The sequence below is a fragment of the Gobio gobio genome, assembly GCF_949357685.1.
Source record: "Gobio gobio genome assembly, chromosome: 1".
NCBI lineage: Eukaryota > Metazoa > Chordata > Actinopteri > Cypriniformes > Gobionidae > Gobio > Gobio gobio.
The window spans coordinates 70,622,909-70,641,565 of NC_137097.1; the positions used below are offsets into that span (position 1 = coordinate 70,622,909).

At 35.1% G+C, this 18,657-nt stretch overlaps 1 protein-coding gene across 2 annotated transcripts; it reads left to right on the forward strand.

Annotated features, from left to right (window-relative positions):
- Positions 1–728: 728 nt before the first annotated feature.
- LOC307138139 (uncharacterized protein) lies at positions 729–17,306 on the forward strand. 2 transcript variants are annotated; one of them, XM_079836290.1, is made up of 11 exons: positions 729–847; positions 1,049–1,108; positions 2,122–2,205; positions 2,498–2,578; positions 9,931–10,035; positions 10,207–10,284; positions 13,450–13,509; positions 13,849–13,944; positions 14,134–14,232; positions 15,283–15,301; positions 16,328–17,306. In XM_079836290.1, the coding sequence occupies exons 1-11, from the start codon at positions 802–804 to the stop codon at positions 16,410–16,412; spliced, it is 813 nt and encodes a 270-aa protein (XP_079692416.1). In that variant the 5' UTR covers positions 729–801; the 3' UTR covers positions 16,413–17,306. The 2 variants fall into 2 exon arrangements, with proteins under 2 accessions (XP_079692416.1, XP_079692417.1); XM_079836291.1 differs by lacking the exon at positions 15,283–15,301 and having other exon boundaries at positions 14,134–14,236; positions 16,328–17,302.
- Positions 17,307–18,657: the final 1,351 nt, after the last annotated feature.

Below are 18,657 nucleotides of genomic sequence, written 5' to 3' on the forward strand. Positions count from 1 at the left end.
TTTATAATAGATAAACGAAACGTGCACTGTTTTCTTTAAACATGATTCCCAATTATTTATATTCACGATTTTAAAGTTTCTTAAGGGTCAAGATCAAGTTCTCTGCGTCTCCTGCGCTGCATCCCATAATAACCATCATCACTCAAATTAATGCACAGCTCAGATTAACTGTACAGCATGTGTGTAAAACTGCAATAACATTATAAAGTAATTATTCCATCACAAATAAATATCTCAATCAAGTGGCTGTCTTTAGTATTATACACAACATTATAATATTATTTTCAAATACATTTTTATATTATTATTATTTAAAATTATTAAAGCCCCTGGTTCAGTAATGAACTACAGATTTTAAGTATCACATGAAATAAGCTGCTCACGAGCAGGTTTAAGCTTACGGACCTGTTGCTATGGCAGCAACTCCAGGATGAGCTTCGAAGAACCAAACAATCCAAGATCATGACAAATCATCAACAATCAAATCCAGCTAACAGAGTTAGCGAGGTATGAAGAACGGACCCCAGGACACGCTGATCGGATAACATTCAGAAACGCGTTTACACTTGTCTCTTTTCAATGTGTGGACAACATCCGGTTACAGGTCGCATGTTAATGCCAAGTGTAAACACAGCCAAACACTGTTCAGTTCACCACATCTGTAGATCTGTTCTGTTCTTGGACAGGACATCATTTATTTTGGGTGATTTTTTATTTTAATCTGTTCCTCTAGTTCTTTTTGCATATGTCTGGAGAAAGAGTGCACATGATACAACTAATGGTCGTCGCATATCGTCTGGAATGGGCTTTGGAGCTCTTGTGCTGTTGTGTCTCATCCTGAGTATAGGTAAGAGTTTCTGTATGATTTGATTCCTTACATTGTTGAAGCTGAGTGACAGGCCAAGTTATATAAGCAGATATTTATTAGGTTAATAAGTTTATTAACAATGATTTTGTTCATATATATTTTGTTTTATTCTACAATTACCAAAAATGATAAATACATAAGAGCCAATTTTCCATAACTGTGTTAATGTTTGATTTTTAGTTGGCTTTAGGTTACCCAGTCAAGAGCAGACAAGAGAGGCTTCCTTACGCAAAACTAAAGGTAAATAATCTCTGATCATGTTCTCTCAATACACCATTTTACATAGTCACAAATATACAGTAGTTTAATATAGACTGTGTGTTACTGAGTGTTGATAAAGAACAAAAACGTAATGAAAGAAAAAAATTAATCCAGAGTTTAAAACCTGTATGACTCTTGACCCTCTACTACTTAAACCAACAACATGAATGAGCACATTGTGATCATTTCCTATAGTACGTAACATTTAACTTTGCAACATTAAATTAATATGTAATTTATCTCCACATTGTTTTAATCAAAAAGATTGCAACACATTAAAGCCAGAAGGCCTTTCTGTGTGGAGTTAGCATGTTTTCCACATGTTGGCGTGGGTTTCCACCAGGTCCTCCGTTTCCCTGACAATCCAAAGACATCCAGGAAACGTGAATTGAAGACTAAATTTGTCTGTAGGTTGTAGGTGTGAACGAGAGAGAGTGTGTGTGTGTGTGTGTGTGTGTGTGTGTGTGTGTGTGTGTGTGTGTGTGTGTGTGTGTGTGTGTGTGTGTGTGTGTGTGTGTGTGTGTGTGTGTGTGTGTGTGTGTGTGTGTTATCTCTGTGATGGACTGGACATCAATCCATCCTCCTTATGGCATGAGATGCTAATATAAGCTCTAGTAATACCACAACTGTGCAAAGGACAAGCAGTTTGGAAAATGAATGGATGAACTCATTGAACTGTGTGACCAGAGTTGTCTGTCACTTCATACTGTGCTCTATAACGTAGACGATGATATGAGCTGTGTGTCATCTGAAGGTTTTTGTTTCTCTGTCTTCCACTGGAGTTTCTCTCCTCAGAGTTTTATGGTCTATGTGTGACCTAAACATTCAGTTATAAAAGCACTCAAAGCTGCTGTAGGTTAAGATTTGACAGATGAACTTCATGCTTACCTCTCTCTCTCTCTCTCTCTCTCTCTCTCTCTCTCTCTCTCTCTCTCTCTCTCTCTCTCTCTCTCTCTCTCTCTCTCTCTCTCTCTTTTTTTTTTTTTTTTTAGTTTTTGTTGTTGTTGTTGTTGTTGTTGGTTTATCTTTTTGTCAATTGTTCCTGTTGATGGTCTCATTTGGAGTTCCCTTTCCAGGTAAGACCTGAATACTGATTCTTTCATAATTCATTAAAATGATATGATGTTTTATATTCCACTGCTTACAGTGTTTTCTGTGTAAAATCCAGTTGATTATGAGGCAGCAAATTTCAGCTTGCAATAGAACGGCCTGTAGAACTACATGTTGACATAAATGTGTAAACTGAATTAAATCATTAAGTGCTCCACAAGAAAATGTTTACAATCTTCTGAGCAATAATGTGTTTAATTTAAAAAATTTTAACTTTTTTTTGAATGGGAAAATAATAGACTTTTTCTCATATTTTAGCACCTTTGACTGTGGTATTTGTTCAAGCACTACTGCTTCCCTGTATACGACTATTACCTCGTCTGCAAGCAAAATACAAATGTAAGTACATGCTGATCAATTGTATTTGTATAGATGTGGAAACAGTAAATCCCATAATAATATTCCTGTATGTGTGAATTTGTGATTTTGAATACTGTATGAATAGAAATAGAATGCTTAAATAAAATATACGCCTAATGCATCAAATTTGCCAAACCATGATCTAATGAAACAGGCTTTGCTACTGTATTGTGACTTTTTTTGAGTGAAACGGCTGTAAAAAAATTGAGGGACTTGATTTTATCCATTGGTTGTTGGTTTTATTGTGAAAAGTGAGCAGTGTACAGGGTTCCCGCGGGGTCTTAAAAAGTCTTAAAATGTCTAAAATTAAATTCTTTAAATTTAAGGCCTTAAAACGTCTTAAAAATGGCCAGATTTTCACCCGAGGTCTTAAATTTAATTTAGTTAGGTCTTAAAAAAAGTGTTATCCTCGTTAATTTCCAGAAATGCTGGCTGCAGAAAGTTATTAACGTTACACTGTAGCAAAAAAGTATCGAATCGCGAAAGCGGAGCTCAAAGCGGAGCTCGAGTCTTTGCTGCGCCGCCCTCAGAGCGTTCGTTCGGGGTGTTGTAGTTCTTTCTGGGGGTGTTGGTACACGTACTCGGTGATAAAACTACAAATCCCGTGATAAATGCAATCACCTGCACGCAAAATACGTCTACATTTAATAACGTTGTATTTTTCTGGACAGAATGAGGCAGACATGCATTGTTTTATATTATTCTAAACAGTGATAAAGTCTGCATTCAATCAGCACTGCATACCTTATTATTATGACAATAGTGAAGGCTTGAAGAACTCAAATACACCATAGCTTGATGCAGTCGTGTTTATTGTCTTCGTTTCATCAGTCAAAGCGTTTCCAGAGAATGTCTAATATGGCGAGAAGTTTCACTCTCACTGAACTTCCGGCTTCTGAACTGGTTGCAGTTCCTCTCTGATTCCATATGAGGGCGCTCACAGGACGAGTGCAGAATGAATGGAGGTCTATGGCGCTATACCAATAAAAATCCACTTTTCTCAGGATATAATTTTTTATCTAGTAATTTGAATGTTGTATTCGAAAGGAAATGCAAATAAATTACACATTGCTGGGTGTTAGATTTTTTAGAGTCACTTATTTGCTTTAAAAAGTCTTTTAAAGTGTCAATGACGTCATACACATGTACGACCAGAGATACTGCTTAACGGCAATCCTTCAGTCGCTCTGGTGCTTTCGCGCTCTGCACTTTCTTTTCTCTCGAGGCATCGACAACACAGCTGACACAGGTAAATACACGTGCTAGAAGAGTTTTTGTTTTGTTTGTTTCTGGTCCCGCTTCAGATGACACGATGCCATCAAGCGGGATCTCTGGTCGTAATCAGTCCTTCACTGACCAATCAGCGTTCATTAGCAGAATGCTAGCGTGTTATGGACAACAACAACTCAACCTGTAAGAAATCAAAAGGACATAAGTACTCGTTCATTCAACTTTCGACCTAAAACCCATGTTGAACTTGCAAAATCTACAATCATTTCTGAGATTTCTCAACGGCAATCGGGTGAAAGAGACAAATTTAGCCGTCAAGCCCCATTGACTTCCATTCATTTTGCACTCATGGCGATCGCCCCCAGTGGAACTCTGGTGGTACTACAACCAAAATTCTGTACAACAGGGCTTAATAGGGAGTGGGCAGGCTCTCCGTAGACGGGCTCTGGCGTTTCTATCTTCAGTTTATCCAACATCGCTAGCTTCACATTAGGGCTAAGGATTACTTCTCTGAGGGAAATGTGGAGTTTCTGCTCGAGGGCGCCGTCTGGCTTCCAGTATGAATGAAAGTTTGGGTAACAAATATGAAAAATAATACTTCTCTCTAAATAAATGTATATGACAATCCATATGTTTTTCTCCAATGTACAGTTTTTCCCCCACAGTGGATGCATAAGAGGCTCATATTTCATATTAAATACATAGACTTTAAGAAATGTATATCACAGATAAAAAGCACAGAATTTTTTTATTTATTTTTTACAATAAATCTTTAGACCTTTCTAATGATTTTTATTTTTAGTCATAGGCTGTCTGCATATTAACAGGTAACCCAGCAGTTTTCTGTAAAATATAAATGTTATTTTATTAGTATTATTATTATATTGTTATATTTATTCTTAAATACTCTATTTTTAATTTTTTAATAATTAAAATGTTATTGTAATAGTAATATTTCTAATTTTGTTAAATATTTGTATTTATTGAATATAATCATTATTATTAGTCTCGTTAATATATAAACATTAATATATAAAATGTTATATGCATACACTTTTCATTTGTAAAAAAAAAAACAATTTTTTTTTTTTTGCATTTTTACCAGAATAATCGCAATTAGATATCTTCCCCAAATCGTGCATCCCTAGTTCATCCCCTGTTCAATCTCTATTAGGCTATTAATATGCTGTTTTGTAATCTATTCTATTTGAGGGCAAGTTTGTTTTAGCCTATTTTAATTTTGGGCCTAAGGTTTTGGGCATTTGGCACGTTGTTGGCTGTGGAGGGTTACTAATGTCATTGCTTTATTGCTTTTTTTATTATTTCTTTGATTTAAATAATTTTGGTAATGCGTCGTATAGGTCTTAAATTTCAATCTTTATGGTCTTAAAATGTCTTAAAAAGGTCTTAAATTTGACTTTCTGAAACCTGCAAGAACCCTGGGTGTATACAGGGTTCCCGCGGGGTCTTAAAAAGTCTTAAAATGTCTAAAATTTAATTTTTTTAATTTAAGGCCTTAAAACGTCTTAAAAACGGCCAGATTTTCACCCGAGGTCTTAAATTTAATTTAGTTAGGTCTTAAAAAAAGTGTTATCCTCGTTCATTTCCAGAAATGCTGGCTGTAGAAAGTTATTAACGTTACACTGTAGCAAAAAAGTATCGAATCGCGAAAGCGGAGCTCAAAGCGGAGCTCGAGTCTTTGCTGCGCCGCCCTCAGAGCGTTCGTTCGGGGTGTTGTAGTTCTTTCTGGGGGTGTTGGTACACGTACTCGGTGATAAAACTACAAATCCCGTGATAAATGCAATCACCTGCACGCAAAATACGTCTACATTTAATAACGTTGTATTTTTCTGGACAGAATGAGGCAGACATGCATTGTTTTATATTATTCTAAACAGTGATAAAGTCTGCATTCAATCAGCACTGCATACCTTATTATTATGACAATAGTGAAGGCTTGAAGAACTCAAATACACCATAGCTTGATGCAGTCGTGTTTATTGTCTTCGTTTCATCAGTCAAAGCGTTTCCAGAGAATGTCTAATATGGCGAGAAGTTTCACTCTCACTGAACTTCCGGCTTCTGAACTGGTTGCAGTTCCTCTCTGATTCCATATGAGGGCGCTCACAGGACGAGTGCAGAATGAATGGAGGTCTATGGCGCTATACCAATAAAAATCCACTTTTCTCAGGATATAATTTTTTATCTAGTAATTTGAATGTTGTATTCGAAAGGAAATGCAAATAAATTACACATTGCTGGGTGTTAGATTTTTTAGAGTCACTTATTTGCTTTAAAAAGTCTTTTAAAGTGTCAATGACGTCATACACATGTACGACCAGAGATACTGCTTAACGGCAATCCTTCAGTCGCTCTGGTGCTTTCGCGCTCTGCACTTTCTTTTCTCTCGAGGCATCGACAACACAGCTGACACAGGTAAATACACGTGCTAGAAGAGTTTTTGTTTTGTTTGTTTCTGGTCCCGCTTCAGATGACACGATGCCATCAAGCGGGATCTCTGGTCGTAATCAGTCCTTCACTGACCAATCAGCGTTCATTAGCAGAATGCTAGCGTGTTATGGACAACAACAACTCAACCTGTAAGAAATCAAAAGGACATAAGTACTCGTTCATTCAACTTTCGACCTAAAACCCATGTTGAACTTGCAAAATCTACAATCATTTCTGAGATTTCTCAACGGCAATCGGGTGAAAGAGACAAATTTAGCCGTCAAGCCCCATTGACTTCCATTCATTTTGCACTCATGGCGATCGCCCCCAGTGGAACTCTGGTGGTACTACAACCAAAATTCTGTACAACAGGGCTTAATAGGGAGTGGGCAGGCTCTCCGTAGACGGGCTCTGGCGTTTCTATCTTCAGTTTATCCAACATCGCTAGCTTCACATTAGGGCTAAGGATTACTTCTCTGAGGGAAATGTGGAGTTTCTGCTCGAGGGCGCCGTCTGGCTTCCAGTATGAATGAAAGTTTGGGTAACAAATATGAAAAATAATACTTCTCTCTAAATAAATGTATATGACAACCCATATGTTTTTCTCCAATGTACAGTTTTTCCCCCACAGTGGATGCATAAGAGGCTCATATTTCATATTAAATACATAGACTTTAAGAAATGTATATCACAGATAAAAAGCACAGAATTTTTTTATTTATTTTTTACAATAAATCTTTAGACCTTTCTAATGATTTTTATTTTTAGTCATAGGCTGTCTGCATATTAACAGGTAACCCAGCAGTTTTCTGTAAAATATAGATGTTATTTTATTAGTATTATTATTATATTGTTATATTTATTCTTAAATACTCTATTTTTAATTTTTTAATAATTAAAATGTTATTGTAATAGTAATATTTCTAATTTTGTTAAATATTTGTATTTATTGAATATAATCATTATTATTAGTCTCGTTAATATATAAACATTAATATATAAAATGTTATATGCATACACTTTTCATTTGTAAAAAAAAAACAAATTTTTTTTTTTTGCATTTTTACCAGAATAATCGCAATTAGATATCTTCCCCAAATCGTGCATCCCTAGTTCATCCCCTGTTCAATCTCTATTAGGCTATTAATATGCTGTTTTGTAATCTATTCTATTTGAGGGCAAGTTTGTTTTAGCCTATTTTAATTTTGGGCCTAAGGTTTTGGGCATTTGGCACGTTGTTGGCTGTGGAGGGTTACTAATGTCATTGCTTTATTGCTTTTTTTATTATTTCTTTGATTTAAATAATTTTGGTAATGCGTCGTATAGGTCTTAAATTTCAATCTTTATGGTCTTAAAATGTCTTAAAAAGGTCTTAAATTTGACTTTCTGAAACCTGCAAGAACCCTGGGTGTATACAGGGTTCCCGCGGGGTCTTAAAAAGTCTTAAAATGTCTAAAATTTAATTTTTTAAATTTAAGGCCTTAAAACGTCTTAAAAACGGCCAGATTTTCACCCGAGGTCTTAAATTTAATTTAGTTAGGTCTTAAAAAAAGTGTTATCCTCGTTCATTTCCAGAAATGCTGGCTGTAGAAAGTTATTAACGTTACACTGTAGCAAAAAAGTATCGAATCGCGAAAGCGGAGCTCAAAGCGGAGCTCGAGTCTTTGCTGCGCCGCCCTCAGAGCGTTCGTTCGGGGTGTTGTAGTTCTTTCTGGGGGTGTTGGTACACGTACTCGGTGATAAAACTACAAATCCCGTGATACATGCAATCACCTGCCCGCAAAATACGTCTACATTTAATAACGTTGTATTTTTCTGGACAGAATGAGGCAGACATGCATTGTTTTATATTATTCTAAACAGTGATAAAGTCTGCATTCAATCAGCACTGCATACCTTATTATTATGACAATAGTGAAGGCTTGAAGAACTCAAATACACCAGATCTTGATGCAGTCGTGTTTATTGTCGTCGTTTCATCAGTCAAAGCGTTTCTATCTTCAGTTTTTCCTACATCGCTAGCTTCACATTAGGGCTAAGGATTACTTCTCTAAGGCAAATGTGGAGTTTCTGCTCGAGGGCGCCCTCTGGCTTCCAGTATGAATGAAACGTTTGGGTAACAAATATGAAAAATAATACTTCTCTAAATAAATGTATACGTTTTTCTCCAATGTACAGTTTTCCCCCCACAGTGGATGCATAAGAGGCTCATATTTCATATTAAATACATAGACTTTAAGACATTTATATCACAGATAAAAAGCACAGATTTTTTTTATTTTTTACAATAAATCTTTAGACCTTTCTAATGACCTTTAGTCATAGGCTGTCTGCATATTAACAGGTAACCCAGCAGGTTTTTTTTGTAAAATAAGTTTTCTGTAAAATATAAATGTTATTTTATTAGTATTATTATTATATTGTTATATTTATTCTTAAATACTCTATTTTTAATTTTTAAAAATTAAAATGTTATTGTAATAGTAGTATTTCTAATTTTGTTAAATATTTGTATTTATTGAATATAATAATTATTATTAGTCTTGTTAATATATAAACATTAATATATAAAATGTTATATGCATACACTTTTCATTTGTAAAAAAAAAAAAAAATTTTTTTTTTTTTTGCATTTTAACCAGAATAATCGCAATTAGATATCTTCCCCAAATCGTGCATCCCTAGTTCATCCCCTGTTCAATCTCTATTAGGCTATTAATATGCTGTTTTGTAATCTATTCTATTTGAGGGCAAGTTTGTTTTAGCCTATTTTCATTTTGGGCCTAAGGTTTTGGGCATTTGGCACGTTGTTGGCTGTGGAGGGTTACTAATGTCATTGCTTTATTGCTTTTTTTAATTATTTCTTTGATTTAAATAATTTGGGTAATGCGTCGTATAGGTCTTAAATTTCAATCTTTATGGTCTTAAAATGTCTTAAAAAGGTCTTAAATTTGACTTCTGAAACCTGCAAGAACCCTGGTATAAGAGAATGGAGGCATGTGTGATTGTGACTGGCTTAACTTGAGCATGGCCTTACATACGTCAAGTGAGTCATATGGAAGAGAGTTATTTTTCTTTAAAGGGGTCATAACACACACTTTCTGCCAACCTCATGTTAATCTTGAGTACCTATAGAGTAGTGTTGCATCCTTCATATCTCCAAGAGTCTTTAGTTTTATTATATTTATAAAAGACAGATACGCTGTAGCGATTCTTTCTGAAAACAGCCGAGCTCATGCAGACGTGCAGTGGGCGGAGCTAAAGAGTCAAAAGCACACACACACACACACACACACACACACACACACACACACACACACACACACACACACACACACACACACACACACACACACACACACACACACACACACAGGTTTGTTTTGCTATCTAAGTGAGGACATTCCATAGGTGTATTGGTTTTTATACTGTACAAACTGTACATTATATCCCCCTACACTACCCCTACCACACACACACACACACACTACCCCTAAACCTAAAGCAACGCACAGATTAATTATTCACAGTAAGAACATTTAAGGGTCCATTTTGATTTCATTCAATTGATCTGTATCAGATTTGAGATCAGTTCTAGTATGTGTACTTTGAGAGTTCATGAATTCAGATGGTCATCTTTTAATTCGCAGTTCTCCGCCGAAGATGGATAACATCATTGTGGATAATAACAATATCACTCCTGGATATCATCCTTGTGATTTATATTAATCTAACCATATTGAAAAGGGAGAGGGGTATGATACTTTCATTTTTACTCATTTTCATTTTTCATCTAGAAAATGTTAATGTAATCTTAATGTATACAGAGTTTGTTTGTTTTTTAAGTAGATTTGTTGTAGGAAATCACAAAAAAAAAAAAGTTTGTAAGAGATGTGCTGTTCAAAAGTGCTTGTTTTAATTAACAGATTACTTGGAATGGATCAGTGTCTTTGCATTTATTGAAGTTCTGAAGATGATAGTGGTCTTTGAAAGCTGTGTGACAGGTATTATCCATCACTGACTTACAATGCTTACATTGTATTTTATTATCTGACACTGTATTTATAAAGATCATAAAAATATGGTGCTGACAAGTAGAAATTGGATTACAGTGATGCGATGTCTTATATTTGCATATAAAGCTTTAAAGGTGGAATATGTAGGATTTTTTCAGTAAAATATCCAAAACCCCCTAGGCCAGTGTTATATATTTTGTTCAGTTGAGTACTTACAATATCCCAAATGTTTCCAACTATTTGTAAATCGTGAGAAAATTGTGATTTTAACCAAGAAACCGGGACGTGTGAGGGAGTCTCCTGTCAATGGTGTTATATCTGCGTTACCCTCGGTTTACGCTTTTACTGCTGTAGAAACCATGGCAACAGATGTGGACCACTGCATAATATCTAGCGGCACGCTGATGTAGTTTTGTTTGAACATTATGGACCATGGCGAGCAGATTTTGGAACAAAATGAGAACTCAAAAGTGGACCAGTATCGACATGGTGTTTTCGAGATGGCGAGAGCTTCGCAACAAACTTTGACTTGACAGAGATGCCGTTCTTGCATGTGCTTTATTAGACAGGTGAGCAAATGCACATAAAACAAATCAATATTATGTAGCTCAACACGATGATATATTAGAATATCATCAGTAAACTGACCTGTTTGAGTAGCAGGGCTCCAGACTAACTTTTTGCCTTGGTTGCACTGGTGCGCCTAACTTTTTTATTTAGGTGCACCAGCACAAAATTTAGGTGCACCCAAATTTTTCCCTGGCACACGTCCCCTTTAACGCCACAATTTCAAGGTCACCTTTTTATCATACATCATATACATTCATACATATTATGTAAAGGACAACATAATATATGTATTTACACAGGGGTTAAAATCACAGGAAACATTACTATTACTATTACTATTTTTATTACTATATTATTTTTTTCTAACATTACTATTTTAAAACTACAGTTTTTAACAAAGTGTTACAATTAATTAAAAAAATAATGAAATAATAAACAATGAAATACAATTTCAATACAATTTTTAATTTCCTCTGCCTGCCATGAAATTATGAATTATTACGGGTAGATCACCGCAGGATTAAAAGTGGTCGAACGTTTTTTTCAAAGAGCCAGAAAGTCACTTTGCAGCAGGCAAAACAAATTAACAATGATACTAACGTTAGCGTTTCAGGTAGGACAGTAGATATATCAGCAAATATCGTTCTCAGAGAGATTATTTTTGGAATATAATATAACAATGCACAATCACAGTCGTGACGCTGCCTAGGTTAAGCATTTACTGTATCTGACGGAAATGTTGCAGGCTTGCAGCGCGATCTGCCAGTCTCTTCAAAGGAAGATTACAAACGGCGAACGCCAAATGATTAGACACGACGACTGTTATTTTTGTGGTTTGCTTGACGAAGCAGTGTAAACTGACAGGAATATCTGGACCACAGCCAATCAGAAGCAATAAAAAATAGAAACATCTATAGGCTACCGTAGCCTACAATAGCCTATCAGTAACGGACCCATCCCATCTCTGTCTCTGATTGGTGGTTTAGACCACGATATGATCCAACCATGAGAGTTCCATAGAAATATATACATAGATGCCTCATTCGACAGCTCCACGTATAGCGGCCCGTAGAAACAGACGCTAATGAGGCATCTACGTGTATATATCTATGGAGAGTTCCGTCAAAGGAGAACAAACGCTTCGTTCGTGGAGAGGCAGCGGATGCGAGGATGTTAGGTGCACCGGTGCGACCTGGGAAAAATTTTAGTCGCACCCTTACAAATTTTGGGCGCATGTGCGACCAAATTGGTCGCACTCTTGAGCCCTGAGTAGTAATTCAGCACTTGCGGGTATTTCGGTAGAATGAAATGTCCACATTTTCTTTATATCTCCTGGGACTCGCGCATGTGGCTCTGATATCTGTTTCTTATTAGTAATCGTGCCCTTCATACCACAGTCATGTTAAAAAACATGAATGCATTCACTCATCCAGAAACATTATTCCCCCATAAACATAATTAGACACATCGGTATGACAACAAGTTCCATGATTCAACGCTCATTCAGACATCAATCTATGCCTTCGTTATGTTTTGAAGAGGTACGTGACCCCTAGCGGCGCAAAAAATACATAGTTTTGCTTTAAAGCCACAATATGTAATTTTTCGCCGCTAGAGGTCGCTTATTCAAAACAGGCGTAGCTTTTATAATGCCGAGCGCGATAGACGAGCGCTTCCGCTTCTTCTGCTCGTGTATGTGGGTTAACACAACACTTTATCATATTAGACACATTTGAGTGTGTTGAAAGTTATGTTATAATGCTACTCTGTGCATTCGCTCAGCGGCTACTATGAGACACTTGTTCACACTGCTTTAAGATCAATATTAGGTGGTAAAACATGGCACTCACGGTAAATCAAGAAAACCAGATTTAAACAATAAAACTAACTGTGTTGAGCTGTATAACAATGATTAGTTTTCTGTCTATGAATGATCCAAACAGTTGCTCACCTGTCTAATAAAACACATCATATATTAAAGCATCTTTGGTGTTTTCATGGTTTCCACAAAATAAAACCGGAAATCGAGGGTAACACCGGTATGATGTTATTGATAGGCGACGCACAGACATGGTCCGTGTCCTGGTTAAAATTGCTTTTTTAAACATTCAAGGAAACATTTGTGATAATGTAAGTACACAAGTCAACTAAATATATAACATTGTTCTACTGGTTTTTGGATATTTTAATCCAGAAATCTTACATATTGTGCCTTTAAAACAATGCTGTTTATGTAAAATGTATAAATCATTATTTATAGTATTATAAGGAAAATGAATAAGTTATATAAAGCAGATATATCATTTAATGTTTTAATTTCACAATGATCACTTTATTGGTCATGATGAGTGAGACTGAACTGTGATGTCTGAAAGTATTCAGATTCCTTCATTTGTTCACATTTTGTTAAGTTGCAGCTTCATGCTAAATCGCTTGAAAACAAAATATGCAAAACTTATGAGATGAGAATATGTAAATAAATCATGAAACATGAATCAATAAGTTTTGTGGTAGACAGTTTACTGGTATTTGCTGCATTACTTAACGGCAAAAAAACACTCGTCTGTTTGAATTTTGAATCAGATTCAAGAGACCAGAGTCGACGACAGCAGACTGAGACGAGCCAACAAGGATCAAATGCATGTAATTACTCACTGCTGCATCCTAATATGAATCCTAAATAAATGTTTATATATATATATATATATATACTTTATTGTATTTATGCTCTATAATATTGCATTGACAAGAGATCTGCTTAATGAATGCAAGTATTTGATTGTTTGGTGTTTGTTGTGTGTGTGTGTGTGTGTGTGTGTGTGTGTGTGTGTGTGTGTGTGTGTGTGTGTGTGTGTGTGTGTGTGTGTGTGTGTGTGTGTGTGTGTGTGTGTGTGTGTGTGTGTGTGTGTGTGTGTGTGTGTGTGTGTGTGTGTGTGTGTGTGTGTGTGTGTGTGTGTGTGTGTGTGTGTGTGTGTGTTACAGTGCATCTCTGTAATGAAGTCGTGTACATGTTTGGAGCAGTTGGTCTTGTTTTGTTGAGCTCTGTTACACTGACAGCAGAACTGATCCTGAAAGCACGTGAGTACATATCTAAAATATTATATTACATTATAGAGATCTTTTAACATCACACAGTTTTATCTAATTACACACACAAAAAACACATGCTGAAAATTAATCGTACACTCTTAGAGTGTACACAGCACGGTTACATTGTTCAACTACTAACATTTGTCTGCAATGTTTTTCTATCATTTGAATTCTTAGGGAACGGTGAGCGTGTCATGAAGGATCTGAGAATCGTCGTCTTCCCCTCCGAATGTGTTTTTGCCTGTTATTGGCTGGTTTTACAAATACATTATTTCTGTAAGTATCTTTTTTTTTATTATTTTATTTGTGCATTTTTTGTGCCAGGGAGAGATAGACTAAAATATTTTGATTTTACAGTTTGATTCCTTGCCTTGCCTTGCCTTGAAAGAGTGCATTTTTTTAAAATACAGTGCAAAGTCTTTTTAACATTAATGCTGATGCATCTTTTTATTTATAACTACAGCATATTAACAACAGGCTAAATACATTTACAAAGTCTAATGTTTTCAAATGGAGAACATAAATAAATGAGTCTATCAACTCCCCATAAATATAAGCATTCGTTTTAAACTACAGTTTTAAAAGGTTTCTGTGTTTAATAGACTAAAGAGGGAATATTCTCTGGAATATGCAAACATTGTAAGAAAAATAAATAAAACGGTGAATACATAATTCGCTATTACAGAGTCCATCTCATCTGGCACGTTATGAGAATTATTAATAATGTTTTTGTCGGTCTAGATTATGAAATACCTGATAGAGCGCTGTTTTCATCTGCGTTTACACAGAACGTCTAGATAGGCCTAATAATTCATTTTTACAGAGCTTTATTTCGATTACCATTTTGCATGCCAATTTTAAACTACATAACTACATAGTAGCATCTCATAACTTCTTATTTGTGCATTACTGGCTGTTATGTTAAATAAAATGTATTAATTAAGGGATGCAAGTTATTTTACCTTTTGAACACCGTTGTTGACTCATCTCCCCTCAGACGCAGTGCTTTAATGGCGGACTTGCACGCAATTCTCAAAACGTCCACAAGATGGCGCCATTTATCGGTGAATCCAATATTACAAAACCGATACCCGATTATGGGAAAATGCTTATATGTCGCGAAAACTATAGATGGGTCACTGGTTTATTTGTCAACATCTATAATGCTGATTTGTAACAGATGCAAAACCTTATTGAAAGGTTTGACGCAGGTAAAATAAGACAAACATTGACCTACTCCTTACAGAGTCTGATTGACTTGCTGTGATTCTGATTTTGCTCATCTATTTTAATTTTAAATCACTTTCTCTCTCTGTCTCCTGGTAGGGAAGATTCTTACAACTGAGTAAGTTCAGATTTTTATTCAATGCAGCTCTCATGTAGGGGAGAGCAGGGACGAAAGTACCATTTTTCAGAAAAACGTAATTTTAAAAGATAATATTTTAGACCGAGATATATTTTTGCTGTGGTCAAGAACTCACAAGTGTGGTCAATCAATAGCAGGTGGTATTTTGTACAAATGTAGAATGACTACAGTATATTTTCACTTTGAACATAAGCTGCACATTGTTACTTTTGAACCCATCAGGTGGGACGAAAGTAACACAACAATACAAGCTAGATTTGTTTGTGATGCTCTTGTTTTTTTTTTTAAACATACCTGACTATGACCATGTTAATATGTAACTGCAACATATTTTGTTCTTTATCTTTGCAAAATGAATATTAAATTACATTTTCATTTTAAATGTTAAAAGTTTATCAAATGTTTCAAATGTAACCTGACAGGACACACTTGAATTGTTTAGAATATTTTTTTATTTGCAATTTAAATCTATTTGATACGTTTTTTCTTCAACAGAATGAACAATATGAAAATTAAATTAAATTAAATTAGCATAATATGCATTATATATATAATAGCGTGTTACTTTCGTCCCGACAGGAAGTCCTGACATTTAAACACGATTTACTTTTATACTGAAAAACTCTGAAAAGACAAACCTTCAGGGTGTGTAACAGCACAAAATAACCCGTAGATTGATCATTACTGTGACACATGAAACAAGAAACACAACTTGTAATTAGAAAAAAAAGTACCGCTTCATTAATTTACTTTCCGTACTTGAAAACTATATTTCGGACCTAACCGCGGAAAACAATGACGGAATTACGTGATATTTGGCAGATCCGTCAAGGGTTTAGTGCTGAACGTGCTGTCATAACTTGAAATGCAAATATAGTCAAGGGCTCTGAGAAAATCGCTTTGTTACTTTCGTCCCGTGTTACTTTCGCCCCGGTTCTCCCCTATGTATTTATATATAGTATAATCAACTGTATATCATTGTTAAATCTGTAATTGTGTTTTCAGATACGGATCTACACACAATCAGAACACAGCAGAGACTCAGGAAATGGAGAATCTGTCTGCACCCGTCTCTCCTGTTTCACTGTAATGAGATAAAGACTCTTCCAGTAAAAAGCAACAAAATGAGACTGAAGATTTCATAATGTGTTGCATTTTCTTGCAAATTACTTGGATAGTTTTATATTGGTTCAATCATTTCAAAAGTAATTCATGCTTTTTTTTTTGTGGCGGTAGTTCAAACTAAAGTAGTTTTATTCATAAACAGTCAGATTTCGGTACTGCTCTTATGTAAATGTGGCATATTATAAAAATGTGAATATTCATTTTTGAGTATTTATGAGTTAAGTATGACAGAGTTGAACATGTTTTGTAAATGTTTATGTGGCTATTGCATCTGTATCAGGTGTCATGTTTTATGGCTGTTACTACTTTCAGTGACTCAGAGACCATTTTTCCAACTGAAAATGAATTTGCTTATGTTCGTGTTTGTCATTGTTTTTGATAATGTCTCAGGGTATGTTCATACATTGAAGTTGGAGAATTGGCTCTGCCAAATTGAAATCTATGCAAATATGTTTATGTAATGTTTACAGTTTGTAAAAATAAACAAATCCATTTTGAAAGTGTCTGAATTGTTAGTTTATGTGTGTGTGCATTTCCATAAAAATTAATGTTGAGAGAATTAATTTTATAGAAGTGTTCAAGTATGAAAAAATCTTTCTGCTACGTCTTCACTTGCTGATTAATATTTCCCTGTGTTTACAGTAGTGATGTATCCAGGCAGGTAAATCCACAGTTATTATTTATTGTAATGGTGACATTAATGTATAAAAACTGTTGGTCCCAAAATGAAAAACGATCCCAACATAATATTGTAAAAAATATCCTTAATCTGTTGCTGTTTTTTATATGAAATAAGGTGCAGTTTTCTGCTAAGAGAATTGACTGAATAATAATAAAAAAAGATTTACATAATTCAATCAGTTCTCGAATCAAGCGCATTGAACTAATGGCAAAAGTAGACCTACACAACTCTTTAAACTGAGAAAGAATAGGTCACTGTTCACTAAATGTTCGTGCAGAACACGCATGTTTTAGACAAGCTGAGTGTCCACATCAGATTACTCCAAAAATGTTGCAGATTATGCAGAATGTAGAAATTGTGATTTGAACGATGCTTTCTGTTGTTTGGGCAGGTAAATTGATATCTGGTGTAAAGTGTTTTTCTCCTTTGCCAGAGTAAAACAATTGAATGTAGAGATTTTGGTAACACTTTATTTTACAGTGTCCTTGTAGTTACTATAGTAATATACATTAACTATAAATTATAAATGCAACTAACCCCCAACCAAACCAAATCCTAATCCTATAGTAATGTAGTCACTTAATATTACTCGGTACTTAAATGTATAATTACAGTGTAACAAAGACCCCTTAAAATAAAGTGTAACCAAGATTTTTTATACAATTAATATTCAAGGCTAACAGGGTTGTCCCAGACCGCAGGAAACCGAGGATTGAGATATGTGGGGGGAAAATGCATGAAGTTTTCTCCCCCTTGTTAACATGTAGTACCCCCTCCACAAATGCCGTTTACATTATTATTCAACATTTCATGGTCTTCTCCTGGACTGAAGCACAGACTCTACTCTTCAACACAATGGTGACACACAAAACTCAACAGAAACCCTTTAAATCCCAACAGAACATTAAATGCTAACAGATCTCCTCAATACCATTATGTGCAAAAACACAAAATAAAACTTCAGTTCAGCATTTACTCACCTTGTATTGAGTTAATTTGTTTTCTGCAAAGTGCAAGGAACTTTCTGAGAGAACACATGAAAATGCACTATCCAAACTTAAAGGGCTGTAATTCAAGAATGCTTTGGAATATAGACCTAAGTTTGGTCTTGTTTTAAAGCAGACACTGCAGATTATTGTTGAAGTGAACACAATTAAAAATATGAAAGTATGAAAAACTTATGGAAATTTAAATTTACTGTAAATAAAACATACTGTACTAAATATTTTTATATTTCATATAAAATATATATTTTACAAAATTCTTTTAATCTAAAATTACTATAAAATCAAAGCCATATGTCTAACCAAGTTGTGTTCCAAATTTGAAGTTGATAACACAAAAATTGAAGTTCCCATGAGATTTTGTTTAGGCGCTGTACCACAAATAGCCACCGGGTGTCACACATATTTCATTGATTGTTTTTTTGATGCATTTTTCTGTAAATTTCTGTCCAAATATCCCTTCCATCACAAAGTGGTCACCAAATATGGAACCCTGAAACTCAGACCTTTCCGACGATATGTGT

Excerpts from the sequence above, each read along its gene's own strand:
- LOC307138139 (XM_079836290.1), top strand. The coding sequence starts at position 802 with ATGGGCTTTGGAGCTCTTGTGCTGTTGTGTCTCATCCTGAGTATAG. Across the intron at positions 848-1,048 it reads GTGTCTCATCCTGAGTATAG|TTGGCTTTAGGTTACCCAGT; the intron begins GTAAGAGTTTCT and ends TTTGATTTTTAG. Across the intron at positions 10,036-10,206 it reads CATATTGAAAAGGGAGAGGG|ATTACTTGGAATGGATCAGT; the intron begins GTATGATACTTT and ends TTTAATTAACAG.